Raw genomic sequence first — 16774 nt, forward strand, 5'->3', positions numbered from 1 at the left:
CATTTTCTGGTAGATTCTGTAAAGGGTAAGCAGTCTGTCCACTGCACTGTCCATTTGTCACCCCTACACAAACAGGGAATCCTATTACCTACAAAGGTATTAAGAAAAGTGCTCCCAGCTGAAAGCATTTATCCAATTCCAATTGTTTGGAAGTCTAAAATACTAAGAGTAGTATTGTTCCAGGAGCTACTGTTTAAAACAATGCAATGCCTGTTTAGAGTGAAAAAAATCAGTACTTGAGAATCTGAGTTGGTTTTAAAAAATAATAACAGTGCATCCAAAAAAGAATTCTTAAAGAAACATTTATATGCCAAGCACATGTTTTTAATTTTAATAACATTGGCTTACCTAAATAAATATGTAGAACCTAATAATTGTTCTCTATATTTTGATATTTTTGTATGTTATTCTATTTTTGTGAGTTTGCAAAGAAGCTAATGAATAACAATGTTGAAAAAATATGTATCTGTCAATACAAAGTTGTTGTGGTTTATAGATACTACAAAATGCTGTGTGGAAAAAAAATTCTGTTAAAAAAGTAGTTGAAAACTGCCCGGATTTTAAGAGAAATGAATGTAGCCATATCCTTATAGGATAATGCCAGATAAAAAGTAACCATGTTCCCTCCACAATTGTGTTTGTTGGCATTTATAGAATAATAATAATGCTTTAAGGTTATTTTCATAGTTGTTCACTTAACATGGGATTAACATCAAAATCTTCATAATTATCTGAGATCACCCATTTGAAAGCAGTGTGGTAAAACATGTTAATGATTAAGACACTAGCAGTTTTAATACTAAACAGATTAACACACATGAAAGTAACATTACAATTTGTGCATTGAATAATATGCCAGACCAATTTTTCTGGTGAAGAGAGAATTCTCATGAAATGGTACCCTTTCTAGCTACTGCTTCCTATTTCTTGAGAGATATACATGAGTGTGCATGACATATGAACTTGAAATACTATGCTGTGGTTTTGACATTGCATAGTTTTATGAAACCATTATTTCTGAGGTTTGCTTTAAATAAAACTGAACACCAAAATGTTACAATAGGAATGCGATCCAGAAGAATGAAGCTACAATCCAGGTGGGATTATAAACCAAAAAAACGTAAAGCTTGAAAGAGATTGCTAATTGACTAGAACAGCTATGAATTTATTTTATGACCACCAGCATACAAATGTAGGTCCATCCATATCTTACACATTTTTAAATAATAAAGAAGTATATTTTAATATGTCCCCCCCGGGGGGCCTCAAAAATATTTCTCTGCCTCAACTTGAAGTCAACATGAGAGGAAAATGAGTAGTCATTTATAAGTTAATATGAAATCGTAAAATAATGACCCAAGTCATGTTCACCTTTCTTGAATCAACATGAAAATAACGTTCACATCCTAGACCTAATTATTCCAAAATCCTTGCTGCTTTTTGCGGATGGGAGTTAGGGTGGGGTGTGAAATCTTAGAAACTAAACTGAATGTAACAAATGCAGGTGCCTCCCTCCACCCCACCCCCAACCAAGCATGAAGAATGTCTTTTGAAAGACTGTATCTACTCAGCTGTGCCTGAGAGGGGGCTGAGAGGGGCTGAGGGCGTCGGGATTTAAATCATGTTGATTCCACTTCTGCAGAGAAAATCCATAAAAAGAGATTTATTATCATATTTTCTTTTTGAAATGTATTTGTTTTTTACTTTAAAAGTGCTCCTCAGTACAGAGCAGAGTAAGTATTACAATTTTGTTAAACAGCAGCCAAGATTTAATTGTCTGTGAAATACAAGGCTTAGGACCTGATTCGAGTTCACTACTGTTCTGCCGACACAAACGCGGTCGGCCTGCGCGGTGGCCCCACGCACCCAGCGGCAGGCTCACACAAAAGAGCAGTCCCGCAAGAACTGAGGGAGGGCAGGGGGGCCTGCACTCGCCGGCAGGAGCCCATCCAAAGGGGTATGCTTTAGTCTTCCTGCGGCCGATTTAAAGTGACTTTGCATAAAAAGTCAAACAAGAAGCAGAAGCTATGGAAAACGTAACAAATCATGCTAGCAGTTTAACAGCAAGAAAGAAGGGGAACCCAGTCCCCGCTAACAAATCCTGAAGAAAAACGTCATGGAGATAGAAGTGAGGGGAAAAGAAGAGAGGAGAAAAGGAGCTGGATAAGGACACGACATCGAGGTCGGCATGTGCACCACACATTTTATTATTACTGCACACATCTCAGGGGCTCGCCAGGGAACCTGAGAAATCCCTCTCCTTTAACATCACCCGCGCCCTCCGCACGCGTGTTGAGGAAGGGCTCCGCCGCCCGCCTCCCCCTCGCGTCCCCTCCTCCAGCGCCGCCCCCCACCCCCCTGCTTCCTCCCGCCAGTGGCTCTGCGGGTCGCTTCCTCCACCCGCCGAGGGGGCAGAGGAGAAAGCGGGCGGCTGCAGATTTGCCCCGGTGGCACCGCAGCCACAAGCCAACCAGTAATTGCAAAGCAAACAAGGCTGAAATATTGGATTGGTCTCAATCGTGACAAGATCTACGCTTTTGCCGCCAATTTGTTTGTGCAGCTCTATTTAAAGGCACTTGATTGAGGAAATGTTGAAAATAGCGGTGAGGGTTTCCCTAATGAGACCTCAGGAGGGAAGCCGCGGCCTTCGCCCGCCCGCCTCAGAGGGTTCGGGAATGGGTGGGGGGCGGGGGGGCGAGGGGGCGGGAAAGGGCGCGGTTAACCCCTTCCTGCCCGCCTCGGGCGAAAAGTCCTCGGACACCAGCTGGGGAAGTTGGGGGGTCCATCCCGCCCCGGAGCGGTGACCTCCCCCGCCCTGAGCTGCGGGGAACCGGCCTCCTTGGTTGCGGACGCCGAGAGGGGGGATGGGGATCAAAAGGACACTTAACCAGGATGGAGGGGGCGGCCCAGCAGCCAACGCAGCGGCCGGAGGGCCGGCGGCCTAAATCCGGGGTGGCGGCTCTGGCCGCGCCCCCTGCTCCCAAACCATCCCAGAGAACCGCTGCAGTCTCGCATCTCACTCTCCGACGACTGAGGTCCTGCGAGGCTTGAGGCCCTTGCGATCCCCCGCGGAGCCGCGGTTGCTCTTGGCTCAGAGCACTGAGGCAAGCGGTGCGTGCGCTCCGCCGCCACCCGGGCCATCGCCGTCGGGCTGGGTCTCCAGCAGGCTGTAAGGGAGGAGAAGAAACGAAAGAGGCAGGAAGAGAAAATACATAAATATATATTGAACGCAGCCTGTCTGTCAGGCGTCTTGCTCTCGCGTGCATCTTGATTTCATTTAATCTCTCCTACACACCCTCGAGGTTGGTGTCATTAACCCATTGTTCAGACGAAGAAACTAAGGCTTAGAGACGTGGCCAATCTTGTCCAAGCTCAGGTAGTGAGTATTTGGTGCCCGAGAGTTCGCCCTACCCAGCTCTGACTCCGGAGCTTAGGTTGTCACCCGGAGAGGCCTGGCCTCGGCTGGGTTTTCCATTCTCCGAGCCAAGGCCGGCTGACGCTGACCCATCGCCAGCGGGATCCATCCCGAGGAAGTTTTCCCTGGTTCTCCGGAGGGCTTGGAGATGAAGGTCTGTACCCTAATGAGCCGTCCACCTCCTCTACTAGGTCTAGTCGCTTTCAAAATAGTTGCAATTGGGGTGTGCGAAATTTACCCGTTTTCTCTAAGCCATACTTCTTACACAAGCTCTTTAATCCCCTACTGGGTAGGTTGATTGGGGGCTCAAGGAACCCAGAGTTACCAGAGGTTAAAGGTATGTGCCGCCTCCAGCAGAGAGAATATGAGGGGGTACACCAGAAAGAGGATTTGGGGGAGAGAGAAGGTCTATCAGAGAGAAGAAAAGCAATACCTGGAAAGGCTTCCTGGAGGAGGCGGCAGTTCAAACTGGGCCTAGAAGAAACAAAGAAGTGTGGATTCTTTAAGAAGAGAGAGAGATGGATCGTTTGCCAGCTTTGCTGGCAAATCAAGGAATGACAGACGGCTGGGGACAATCTGGGAGTCACACTTTCACCACCTGCTGCCATCTCCTGACTGCCCCTCTAACTGGGAGAACTATGGGTTGATCAAGCCCTGAGCCAAAGTTCCAATCTCTTTTAAGACTGAAAATTTAAGGCTTGGGGAGAGACACCAGCAGCTAGACCTTGACCCTTCCGGAGCCCTGGACTTGAGCCAAAAGCGATTGTCAAAGACAGGGCTGAAATGGGGCACTGGGGATGTTCTCACCAGAGTTCTGAACAATGAGGGCCACACAGTGCTGAGTTTTGCTTAGAGGGATCTGCTCAGAGATGTACCTTGGCCAATCTGAAATCTGTCTTTCTGGAGTCAGGAGCAGATGCAGGCTGGGAAAAGGAAGACCCCCAGAGGGCAGGGGAGGACTGGTTTCAGTTGTACTTCCCCGAGAATGATCTGCACCTCCTGTCAGCAAAGCAAAAAAGCATCAGTCATACGGATTTAGTGAACCCTCTAACTGTGTTCTGAATGGAATTCTGCTTTTTTTCCCCCTGTATGCAACCAATTCCTTCTTTTGAAGTTGGATGCTTCACAAGCAGAACGCAATTCCATTTTTTTGTTCCTAGAGGTTTTGGCCTGTGTTAACTTAAGTGGGCACTCATACAAGTACTAAAAAGAAAGCCATTCTTTTCTGGAAAATAGAACAAAGTAGCGCCTCTCCTATCACGGTGCAGATATATAATCTCTAACAACAAATTAGCCTCCTTGTGCTGCGCATTTCCAGCAAGCATCCTGCCTTCTCTGTTTATATTATAACTTCTCTGTCTGCAATTATTTTTATTTTAATTTTCTGTCACTTTAACAGAAACCAGAGCCTTTTCTTCTAATGTTTTGTACACAACATGTTCATTTTGATAAGATGTTCTTTCCTATCCTCTTTTAGCTTGCCTTTCCTTGTTTAGAGTTCTGTATCAGGAGTTTCTAATATTTCTCCCTCTTTTTTTAAAGAACTTGTCCCTGTCTTGCTTTATTTGTTTGTGTGAAATTTAGTTTGAAAGGAGATCAGAGAGAGCAGGAGGGGTTTGTAATAAGAGAATGACCGAATGACCCAAAGGCTGATTATCTATCATTAACTGGAGACTCGGTGTACCCAAATTACCAGGGGGGACCTCAGTCTGCCGGATCCTTACCCAGCCAGAAAGGCAAGTGTGGAATGCACACACTGAAGCAGGCTTGTGGCGTTGCAAATGAAGACACTCTGCTCACGCATTTTCTTAAGGAGGTTTCCTCCAAAACTCAACTCAGGTTCACTGGACATATTTATTAGAATCTGACATGTTGTACACAGGTAAAACTCTTGCTGAAAGGCGAACTTTCACATTTTTGTAACTAACATTTTTGTGTTGTTTCGTTAGAAGCAAAATTGCAGCTAATTGTCTAAGCTCCAGAGAATATTGAGAAATCAAACCAAGCTGCTTTTGATCTACTCATGCTGCTAAACCTAAGCCTTGTAAAAATCGAGGTTTGCCATTAATATTGACAATAAAAGGGTTTCTTTTTGTTAACCTGAAACCTAACCATCCTGCCTCAAGTCCCATGTCTAGAAGCAAAGGCCCTAGAATAAAGTTAGAAAAGATTTGGAAGAAATTGCCAGGGCTTTAAAAAAAGAGAAAAAAATCTACACGAATTTGCAAAGGAGGCTTCAGAACAGGACTTCCTAGGAATGTGAGCAACCCCGCAGTTAGAACTGGGAATTTACAGGGGCCTCAAGTCACAAACAAAACCTTCAGTCACTTAAATTTAAGGCTTGTCCAAAGTTTCACATTTTAAGTTGCCATTTGCTTTTGTATTTTATTCTGAACCCGACTGTATTGCAGACTAGTCAAAGTTAACTACTACTTATTTTCTCATACACCGTGTATGCAAAATTATAATTACTTCCTCATCAGAATGCTGAATGCTTTCTTTTTGGTTTGGAAGAAAATGTTGTCAGTGTGTATGTAATTTGCTTCAAACAAAGTACTTAACAGAAATCCTGTGAGATGTGTTTTCTCATGCCGCTTTTGCTCTAAGCTCTATCTATATTTTACTAGAAAGTAGGAATGATCAGATCTACCTTACTTCTAAAGACCATTATAACAACCTTAATAACATCTCCCATGTACACACCCTGCTATCTCTAGAGTGGCCCTTTCGTGTACATTACCTTTTGTTCTCTTTAGTCTGAATACGTATTTTACCTTTACAGACTGGCTTGGATACTTGGCAAAGTATCTCATTCTTCCTCATCAGTGAAAACCCTCCAGACCAACAGCACATCTGCCAGCTAAGATGAAGATCCAGTCATTGATTATTAGAAGAAAATGCAAATTTCCACTGCTTGTAGTACCGGATATTAAGATTTTTCTTATACTTTGTGCGTCTTAAACTTGCGCAATGTGATATGTTAATTATATCTCAATTTCTAAAAATATATATATATATTAAAGACAAAAGATAAACTAGTATCTTATTCTTCAGTTTCTTATTCTTATTCTTAAGTCTTATTCTTCAGTTTCATGTTCAATGACATCAGAAACCTCAAAAATCCAAGCATTGCTCAAAGGCAAATTAGAAGGTGGGGGGATGGAGGGAGAGAGGGAAAAAAGGAACGTCTGGGAGAAAAGAAAGGGGCGAGAAAGGCTAAATGGGGTGGGGAGGGAGGCATCAAGCAAGTCCCAATTTTCTCCCCCTACTTAAGTGTTTCCTCATCAAAGCTGGACTGGGGAAAAAGAAAAAAAAAAACTGGACTGATGGAGTCATAAGCAATCAGCCCCTCTATAGTCAATGCAGTTGGGTCAGCCCCTCCCTGCCCCCATCTCCACAGATCTGCTCTGATGGGAAAGAGGAGGGAAGAGGGATCACTCACCAAATACCCCACCCCCACCCCAAAATGCAAACGGAAAATGCTCAGAACAAATAAAACCTCCTCAGTGCCCAAGACCACTATTCCAGTTCTTCATTTTTGAAACAGACATAAGATGTTCAACCAAACTTGAGTCTGCTTTGTAGAAGTGTATGCACTTTGAGCACCACCACGTTTCTGGAACCACTGTCACTTGCCCTGTCTCTGGACAACTATTCCCCAAAAGGCAAACCAGAAAGGAAGGGACTACAGACCCTGAGTCTGAAGGAGATCCTTGCCACCACTCAGACAATGTGCCTTGTTCTGTATGTCCTAAAAGTTCTGGGACCAAGTGATGAGCATATAAAGTGACTCAGTCCCAACCCAAGACAGACAAAATGCAAAGCTATCAAGGTGTCATAAGAAGCACCTATCTTGGAGCAGGTGGGGGGCTACGGTTACACCTTCAGGAACATGTTGCTTTTTCTGTTACCTTCTGGGTTTGATGTTCTTTCTGGAGTTCTTAGCAAACATTCTCAGGCTCACCTTATGTAAGAGCGTCATAGATATGTACAGGAATGCTGGGTCACTTCTACTTAGTTGGTTAGAAAAATAAGGTAAAACGAGACTTGAAAAACGATGAAGGGAATTGAGCCATAATTCCTGTAAACATAAAATGTGTGTTTATGGCCCTCTGGCCTGGTTCTTTTCAGGTCCAGTTTATTTTGAGTTCTTGTGAGCAAAACACGAGATACAAACTGCCCTTGCCTTTGTGATAATAAATACCTCAAAAAGATCTGTATTTTCCCTAAAAAACAGACTGAAGTTTTTTTAAAAAATATTTAGTTTAAACTAGATTGATTTTAAAAGGAATATCTCACAAGACCAAAATGTTTGCTAGGGAGTGCTCAGCCTCTCCCGTGCTCTTTGAGTCTTTTCCAGGGGAAAGGGTGGGAGTGAAGGGAAAGAGCCAAGAGACATGGGCGCAAAATAAATTGTTGAACCTGGTTAGGTCTCTTTAGCTGGAGGCAGAGGTCATGCGCCCTACAGTGGGTATACCACCAACTACAGTGAAGACCGGACATTGAATCAGAGCATTTCTACAACACAGGGCATTGGAAAAGGAGAGGCAAGTTAGTTATGCGCTCACCAGGATCCCTCCTACGGGCGCCCAGGGTGGCCTACAGCCTGTATCATCTCAGCAGCTGCTTGGGCCCTTGGAATACTCAGACGAAGTCTCCTTAGGGGGCAGCACACTAGAGTCCACACTAGGACAGTCCCTGGGCTGACATGGAAGGTGGGAAACTCATCTCCCCCCTTTTCTTTTCCCTCATTCATCATCCACCCCACCCCACACCCACCCACCCCCAGAAGGCACAGGACATCTAAACTGGGGGCAAACCAGAGACGGCATCTGCCTCCCAGCCTTCCAAAGCAGAGACTAACCCAGCATCACACTAGACCGCAGCAGCAAAATGTACAAAAGAGGACATTGACAGAAAAAAGGGGACTCCTTTGGCTATGCATTCAGAGTGGCCTGCAGCCAGTCTGATCTCTGCCAGTCACCAACTACAGCTGAGAACACGAGAGTTCACCCATTTGTCCCCTGCCTCCAAGCTGCCTTTCTAAGGCTGTATAGTCTCAGGGCTTGACTTTCTGAGCTGTACGAAGCCCTGGACCCTCACACAGCAGTAATTAACTGATAATGACACTGTCAGTGAGGACTGATGTTCAGATTAGAATCTTTTATGACTTTTTTCTGTTCCATGTTCTCCATCTCCTTTATCACATGCCATGAAATCTGGAACCATGAAGCGATTTGCCCATTTTTTGTTTCAATTAAAAGAACATGAGGAAGATGGAAAGTGGCTAATTCTGATGGCCTCAACACTGAGGCCACTCGCCTCTGGTGGACACAGCATCCCAGACCCCCACTCAGCCTTTTGCCTGGCGTCTTCTTCCTTTCCATTCCCAAAACCCCCTCTGGGTCTGAAAGCAACCTACCAACTCCTTCCCCTGAATTGTTATCTGTTTCCAGCTAGGGTGCAACGGGCTTAACTTTGTCTACCTGCTTCCAAGGCCTAGATGTGCTCTTATAAACAGACTTTTTTTTTTTTTAAGTATCAAATGTCAGAGGATTGAACTACCAGTATTTACACATTCAGGGGTTGCCTCCCTGGTGAAAATGTAAACAGAACCCCACCACACTACCATATTCTTTCCCTGAAGAACGAGGGCTCTAAAACATTCCACTCGTGCTAAAATCGCAGATCCATCCAAGTTGGGGGTTGAAAGCTCTAGGTCACTATTTTGTTCCATGCCCAAATGGCACTTTACCAACAAATACAATTTCAGCTTCTCCCTACACCCTGTTCTCTGCCTTAAGATGCTATGCTGTGGGCATGCAGGGAAACTGACCCCTTGCCTAGGGGACAGATGGGCCCTGAATAGACCACCACACTGGGTTTGTGAGCCTATTTCGAGCCCCTCTCAGTTCTTTCCCCTCTCCTATCGCCCAGCCACCTCAAACCTAAAAACTATTTCTCAGTGCTGCTGCCTAGGGCTGTAGTGGCCGGTGGAGCCGGGCCTGGAACCCTGCTGCAGAGGAGTTGGGTGCCCCCATTCTCACTGACCTTGCCTTCCAACCCCAACTCTGGACCCCACGGAAAGCATCCAGGGGGCTGAGAAAGGACTGTCTTCACAGAGCCCTTGGGGTGGGTCTCCGTTTGTGGGGTGGGACTCCCTTTGAGACCTGGGGCCTGACCCTGCCTGCTTCCAAACGACAATACCCAAGGTGAAGGCAAAGGTCTCCTCTGGGTGAGCCCAGCCAGGGCCAGGGATGAGTCCCAGACCCACACACCTCACCCAATCTTATGCACTCTCTGCCCTGGGCTTCCACTAATTTACCGCTAGCAGGGTCCTGGCTGACACTTTTTCCACACCAGACTCCGTCAGGCCGACTCCTCATCTACTCATCAGTCTCCCTTCCCCACTCCCAACCAATCCCCGGGGAAATTCCAGCTCCTGCCACTGTCCATCCCCTGCCCCAACCTCTCTTTCGACTTTCTCAAAATGCTCACGCCACTTGGGCGCCATGGCCCCGGTGCCCTGCGGCCCGGTGACTTACAAATGGAGATCCATTTTCCGTTATAATGCGTTCAAGATCACTAAGGCCAGCAGTCTAAACATCCACGAGCCGTCCTCCGGGTCTGCCTCTTAAACTGCCGTTTAATGGTTCCCCTCCGATAACTAAACCTGCTTTCCACAGATGCCCGCTTTTATAGGAGAAGCAGGAATGCAGAGATATATTTATATGTTTGTTCATAAAAACTGGAAAATAAGCTCTGAACACGCTGTAAAAAATATTCAGTTACTTACCAAACAGACTAGTTAAACCAGGAGAACACCGATACCGGCCACACCACAAATTCGGGGAATCAAGGTGCCTGCGCTTTGAATTCGCCCAAGGTCGTCGTCGTGGCTGCTGTCCCTGAAGAATATGGAAATAAGAGTATTTACAATCGGCTTGACCGTTCGTCCGGGCGGTCTCAACCAGGATCTTCAAAAGCGGTCACGGTACCAGGAGCCAACTCAGACAGCCCCGGCCAGGAAAATGTGCTGGGTAAGTAAAGAGACCTCTAGACGGGCATGTCCAGCCTGTGCCCAGGTCAAAACAGCAGTCTTCCCCCGCCGCGCCCGCCGCCCGCTGGGGCCAGGAGACAGCTCCGGCTCCCAGCAGCCCCTATGCGGGGGCCCCGCCGCGTGCTGCCTTTGCTACCCGCCTCCCCTCCCCCCCACCAAACAAAAATGGCACGAGGCTGCCTGCTTACTTTCTAGCCTCGGATACTTATAAAAACACTTCGAAAAGAGATATCTGCGTCCCCTCCTTTTTTTTTTTTTTTAACGAGAAAAGAAAACAGAGTGATACTATACCTGGTTTGGGATTCTTCAAGATTTGAGACTTGGGAAAAATAATTTAATAGTAAAGCATCTGCTAAATACTTGCATTAACCTCTGGCTGATAAAAAAAAAAAAAGTTTTTTTTTAACCCTACCCCCCCCTCGTTTTAATTATCTCATGGCTATGAAGGGGCAGCCAATCCTGGAAGAGGACTTCGACAATTAGCAACGAGAACATCAAAAAGTTTTATTGCGGAGAGCGAGAGGCACCGCCCCTGCCGCCCCGGGATTGGCGTGAGGAGCCTCTGACGACATATATTAACCCGAGCAGCCCTAAAGATGTAGCTGTACATGGAGATCTTGCTGGGAAAATCCGCTTACTCCCCTCACGGCGTCCAGCCCAGGAGAACAGCCGCGGCTGCCACCCGGGAGCTCCCTCGGCCACCGTGCAGACCCCTCCGAGAAGCCGAGCCGCCGCCTTCGCGCTCCGAGGCGCCTGCAGGGCCCCAGATCCTTCCCCTGAAAGAAGGAAAGGATCTGAGAAAATGGATGCACTGAGACCTCTCTGAAAACCCTCCGAGGGAGCCCGAGAGGAGTGAGGACACGTTACTCGCTGCTAAAATCACATTCAAGGACCAAAACAACAACCAAAAATTTCATTAAAACAATAAGCGCCCAAGAACCCAGATCGGGCTAGTGGGGGGGAGGGGAAGGGGCGGGAAGGGGAGGGTCGCATGGAGGTAGCTTCACAGTGAGCAGTCGACCCCGCCGCCTCCCTGCAGAGCCGGGCCGGCTCTCCCAACCGCGGCTCGGACTCGTCCTGGGACTCCCGAGTTAGCTTCGGTGTCAGGATCGCGGCCGCGGTGGAGCCCGGCGACTCCGCAGAGCAGCCTCGCGGGAGCCCCGGCACCTTTGCATGAGCACCAGAGGATTCTGCCTCCCTGCAGCTGCCCGGGAAGCAGGAGCCGGCGCGCGGGCCGAGGAGCAAGGAGGGAGCCGGCGGCTGCGGCCAGGGGCGCACGGTGCCGGGACCAGCTCGCCGCACCCTATGGGGAGCCGGCGGCCGAAGTGCTGCTGAGGCGGGCCCCGCGGGACAGGCGGGGGATCCCGGCCCGGGCTGCAGCAGCCCTCTCTGCGGCTGCCGGGCCGGCCCGGGCGCCCGAGGGCTGGGGGGTGGGGGGTGGGGGAGGCCGCCCAGCGCCGAAGCAAGGGCCCCGGCCGAGGGCGCGGCGGGGCTACGCGCACGCTGGGGCGCGTGGAGGGGCGCAGAGGGCGATATGAGTCTGGTGGGGGGCTTCCCCCACCACCCGGTGGTGCACCATGAGGGCTATCCGTTCGCCGCTGCCGCCGCCGCCGCCGCTGCGGCCGCCGCCAGCCGCTGCAGCCACGAGGAGAACCCCTACTTCCATGGCTGGCTCATCGGCCACCCCGAGATGTCGCCCCCCGACTATAGCATGGCCCTGTCCTACAGCCCGGAGTACGCCAGCGGCGCCGCCGGCCTGGACCACTCCCATTACGGGGGGGTGCCGCCGGGCGCCGGGCCCCCGGGCCTAGGGGGGCCGCGCCCGGTGAAGCGCCGGGGCACCGCTAACCGCAAGGAGCGGCGCAGGACTCAGAGCATCAACAGCGCCTTCGCCGAACTGCGCGAGTGTATCCCCAACGTGCCCGCCGACACCAAACTCTCCAAGATCAAGACGCTGCGCCTGGCCACCAGCTACATCGCCTACCTCATGGACCTGCTGGCCAAGGACGACCAGAATGGCGAAGCGGAGGCCTTCAAGGCGGAGATCAAGAAGACAGATGTGAAAGAAGAGAAGAGGAAGAAGGAGCTGGTCAGTACCAAGGGGCAGGGGCCAGAAGGGGTGTGGGGTTCGTGGGACCCGTGCTACCGGACTCTTTCCAATTGGGCTGAGCAATGACATCCCTTGTTCTTTGGCTGCATCTTAAGCCACAGTTGTTTGAACCAGGTTCTGGAAAGGATGGTGTCCTCAAGAAGCTGAGGAGATGGGGGAGGATGTCAGCAGCTACGGGAGGAGGAGGAGGTTAAGAGGGATGCTTCGCGCGCTTGATCTTCCCTCCGGGTTATCGCTGTTCCCACCCGCACTTCGGCCGAGCTTTGCGGACTTCAGGGTCCCCACTGATCTTCCGATTGCCCTGGCCCAAGTGTTCTACGTCTCTTAGAGCCTTCATTTGGCCTCCAGTCCTCTCTTGCTGTCAGGTGGTTCTAAAATAAATCGCCCAGAAGCGCTAGTTAGCAATTATTTCACTATTGATCCCTATCCCTCTCTGGAGAACCAGGCCAGTACAGATTCTAAGAGAGTTTTGTGGTTGTTATTACAATGGTCTGAAGACGTAAAGGTAAACATAAAATCAGTACTTTTAACTTCAGAATGCACCTCTAGTTTCTCTTTGGCGATGAGGTTAAACCGTAACTTCCTGAATTAGTGAACTTTCTGGGTATTTCTTGTTTTATTTGCATGAGCATTTTAAGAGAAACAGTAAATACTAATATGGCCATTGTTATTATTAACAGTAACATGGGATAACTGAAAATTAGTTATCTCAAGTTCCTACCAAGTGCCCATAGGTTGGTGGTGGTCGGAGCAAGGCTGTTGCCATGGAGGGCCTGGAAAATAATACCATTCGTCTCATTTTTCTTCTTTGGGGCCTGTGGCGCTTTAGTCTATGCATAATCTAGTGACCTTCCGAATAACTAGGGATCTCAGAGGCCTCGGAGGAGAGGCACGGATGCGTTGGGGGCCAATAGCCCCCAGCCCAGGCCAAGGCAGAGGGAAGTTATCCCCATTTTCCCCAGAGCGCGAACCTGGGACTGCCATTGAAAACAGAGAAACCAGATTTAGCGCCCACCCCCCCGCTCGCGCCCCTACATCTGGAGTCAGAGAAAAGGCCCCCAGCTCCTCCATAAATGACTTGGAAATGGCTGGTTGTTTATAAGCTTGCCTATCCGGTAGTTGAGCTTTGCAGGCGCGCAGAGGCCTGGCCGGCCGGGTAGCTAGGGCTGCGCAAATCTTCATGATTTTTCTACAGAAGCTAGGACTTAAAATGTCCCACCTCTAATCTCTTGCTTTCCTTCTCTCACTGTCTCCTTTTCTCGCCGGAAAAGTGAGGGGGTGGCGTGGAACCAGGTCTCCCTTCTGAATTTCTCTTTGCACTTTTCTCCCTTTCGCCTCTCCTTTGCCCAGAATGAAATCTTGAAAAGCACAGTGAGCAGCAACGACAAGAAAACCAAAGGCCGGACGGGCTGGCCGCAGCACGTCTGGGCCCTGGAGCTCAAGCAGTGAGGAGGAGGAGGAGGAGGAGAGCGCGAGTGAGCCAGGGCCCAGGAGCAGGAAGCAGACCCAGGACTCCGGGCAAGCTCTCCAGGCTCCGCTCTGAGGACTTCTTGCATTTGGAATCATCCGGTTTATTTATGTGCAATTTGCCTCCCCTCTCTTTGCCCCCCTTTGAGGCATCCGCTCCCCACCTCCCCCTCCAAAAAAAAAAAAAGAGTGGATATTTGAAGAAAAGCATTCCATATTTTAATATGAAGAGGACACTCCTGCGTGGTAAGGGATCCCGTCGTCTCGTAGATTCTGTGTGTGTGAATGTTCCCTCACGGCTGTGTAGGCACCAGCGTTGCCCCCTCCCCACTTACCCAACCCCTTCCAGATAAAGACAGCGGACAATAGTGTGTATGTGAAGTGTATCTTTAATACTTGGCCTTTGGATATAAATATTCCTGGGGATTATAAAGTTTTATTTCAAAGCAGAAAACGGGGCCACTAACATTTCCGTTGGGGTCGGTATCTAGTGCTGTCTTATCATCTGTGGTCGTTCCCTATTCGAAGATGTTTCCAACAGCTACTTGTTTTGTGCACTTCCGTCCTCTAAAACTAAGTGGAATTTAATTAATATTGAAGGTGTAAACGTTGTAAGTATTCAATAAACCACTGTGTTTTTTTTTACAAAAAAAAATCTTTTAATAGTTGATACCTCAAAAGAGTTTTGAAAACAAAACTGTTATACTTGTTTTCATAATATTTAAAATATTCAGAAGTAAACTAAATTATCGTGATTGCCTCTAACTTTATTTTAAAGAGTCAGTAGTTCGGATCAGTCCTCACGGTGAGCTCCAGCCCCCACAGGGAAGTGTCCTTGGTGAAAATCCTGCTAAAGGACCTGGGTTCTATCGGAGTTCTGTCTTCTCCCCGCTCTTGTCCCTACCCCCTGCCCCGGAGTAGGCCCAGGAGTCAGTATTAGGAGGACCTGGGCCAGAGAAAGGGCTTGGCAGTTCACTAGAAAGGTGGAAAGGTGTTCTTGTTTTCCAGAAATCAACCGGATTTCATTCTGTGGGGGGACTTTGGGTTTTGTTTGGGGAATGTGTTTTAGGTGGAGGAGATTTGAGGAGGATCCCAGGAGTTATTGCAGCCACAGGAAATAGTCTATAGTTTTTAATTCAAAATGTAGGGCTTTTGTTCGGAAAAAGAAAAAGAGGAAAAGATGACTTTTTTGTTTGTAATCCATCAGGGGGATTCTCATCAGAACCGGCCTTGGAGTCGGGGGAGAGCTTTTGGGGAAAAGTCCATGATTAGGTCAAGGAATTTTACTTCAAGTAAGAAATCGAGAACACAACCAAGGATTTAAAGGGGGGGTGAAGGGGGGAGAGATTTACAAGGAGTTACAGGGAACTCAATATTAACTGTGCAGTGTCTGAAGTCTTCCCTGCCCCAGGCCAGCCCAGCCCAGCGAGCGGCTCCCTCCCAGGCTACTAGCCGCTGGGGACTTCACCCCGCCTGAGGTTTGGTCTCCTCAAGTCCCAGCACATCCCGAAAGGAAGTCCCGGAGGCCTCCTTTGCCCGTAGTCTTGGCTAGAGCCGGAATCTCTGCTCTAGGAACCAGAGAAACTGAAGTGCCATAAAGGACTCGGCAGGCCGGGGAGGGGGTGAGGAGGAGGGGGAGAGATGGCGTGGAGGGGGTGGGAGGAAGAAAGGTGAAACGTATTAAAAAGCGGTTTGTTTCATGAAACACCAGGTATATAAATCTGGTGTTAGGGAGGCTTGCCAGAGGGTTTCCATCTTGGAACCCATCCTCGGGGTGATGTTCGCACCTCGACTCCAGGCACAGACCCTCCCCCATACCCCAGGGGTTCCCACGGTTCGCGGGTGCCCACACTGAGCCTGCCGCCTGCAGCGGGCAAATTCGCAAGCGCTGGAGGAGAGACGGGAGAGTGGCTCTGCGGGTTTCTTCTGCGGGCAGCTGACAACGCGAGGGCGAGGGGTTAGAACAACTAGGCCAAAGCGATCTGAACTTTCTCCCCTCGGGTCAGGCGGCGCTGGGCCGTCGTGGTGGGCGCGAGCTGTGTTTACAGACACTTGCCTTTGTTTATAGCACTGGGGGGCTTAGGGAGGCGCGCCCTGATTTTCTATTACTCTTGGGATTCCTGTCGGTTGGACTGAGTGGCTCTCTCCCTTTCCTGCCTCCAACATCCTTTTGCATCCTTACTTTAATCCCATCGGCAGAAAGACTTCCTATCCCAGTGGTAGAAGAAAACAGCTTACTGAAATAATAGAGAGAATGGTGGTGGCAGGGGTGAGGTTTTACAACCAGGAACTGAAGAGGAGTAATCCACATCATGCTTGTGGGCCTGGGCTTGCCTTCGTAGCTGGTCTTCTTTACCATCCCGGCCTTAATGCACTCTTGCTGGTCTAACCCTTTTTTGGTTTACTAGACACCAGCAGAGGAGATCCCGAAGAGCCTAGCTGCAACATCGCTATGGGGCGGCTTGTGGCTACACATGCTTTAAAACCCACGCTGCAGAAATTCGTCCTCTTTGTCTGGCCAGGGCCAGGCTCTGCCTGCCTTCTCTCCTGCCTGTCCGCCAAGCCACTTCCTCTGGCCCAGCAGCACCAGGCCGAGGCCTCAACCATCTCATCATTCCAACCTGTGTGAAAGCCCAACTGGCCAGACATCCAGCAGACCTGACACCCCAGGGGGCCGGACTCCTAACTGGATGCACACCCTAAGGAATAAGACACCCTAGAT

The 16774-nt window shown here is 49.1% G+C and overlaps 2 protein-coding genes across 2 annotated transcripts in view; one reads left to right on the plus strand and one right to left on the minus strand.

The window, feature by feature from the left end:
• LOC123936926 overlaps window positions 1-11085 on the minus strand; it is a 30788-nt gene extending 19703 nt beyond the window's left edge. Inside the window, exons 1-6 of the mRNA XM_045997428.1 lie at window positions 11056-11085; window positions 10414-10575; window positions 10212-10323; window positions 4291-4414; window positions 3849-3889; window positions 2889-3167 (exon numbers count right to left, since the gene is read on the minus strand). Of these exons, the coding sequence (XP_045853384.1) occupies window positions 2889-3167; window positions 3849-3889; window positions 4291-4414; window positions 10212-10323; window positions 10414-10575; window positions 11056-11085 (748 nt within the window). The remainder of the gene's footprint in view (window positions 1-2888; window positions 3168-3848; window positions 3890-4290; window positions 4415-10211; window positions 10324-10413; window positions 10576-11055) is intronic.
• A 911-nt stretch (window positions 11086-11996) lies between these two features.
• Window positions 11997-14278, plus strand: HAND2 (heart and neural crest derivatives expressed 2). The gene is made up of 2 exons (XM_045998299.1): window positions 11997-12564; window positions 13936-14278. Exons 1-2 carry the CDS (start codon window positions 12010-12012, stop codon window positions 14032-14034), a joined length of 654 nt encoding a protein of 217 aa, XP_045854255.1. The 5' UTR covers window positions 11997-12009; the 3' UTR covers window positions 14035-14278.
• Window positions 14279-16774: the final 2496 nt, after the last annotated feature.

This window comes from Meles meles, chromosome 2, assembly GCF_922984935.1.
Source record: "Meles meles chromosome 2, mMelMel3.1 paternal haplotype, whole genome shotgun sequence".
NCBI classification, from domain to species: Eukaryota; Metazoa; Chordata; class Mammalia; order Carnivora; family Mustelidae; genus Meles; species Meles meles.

Excerpts from the sequence above, each read along its gene's own strand:
- HAND2 (XM_045998299.1), top strand. The coding sequence starts at position 12,010 with ATGAGTCTGGTGGGGGGCTTCCCCCACCACCCGGTGGTGCACCATGAG. Across the intron at positions 12,565-13,935 it reads AGAAGAGGAAGAAGGAGCTG|AATGAAATCTTGAAAAGCAC; the intron begins GTCAGTACCAAG and ends TCCTTTGCCCAG.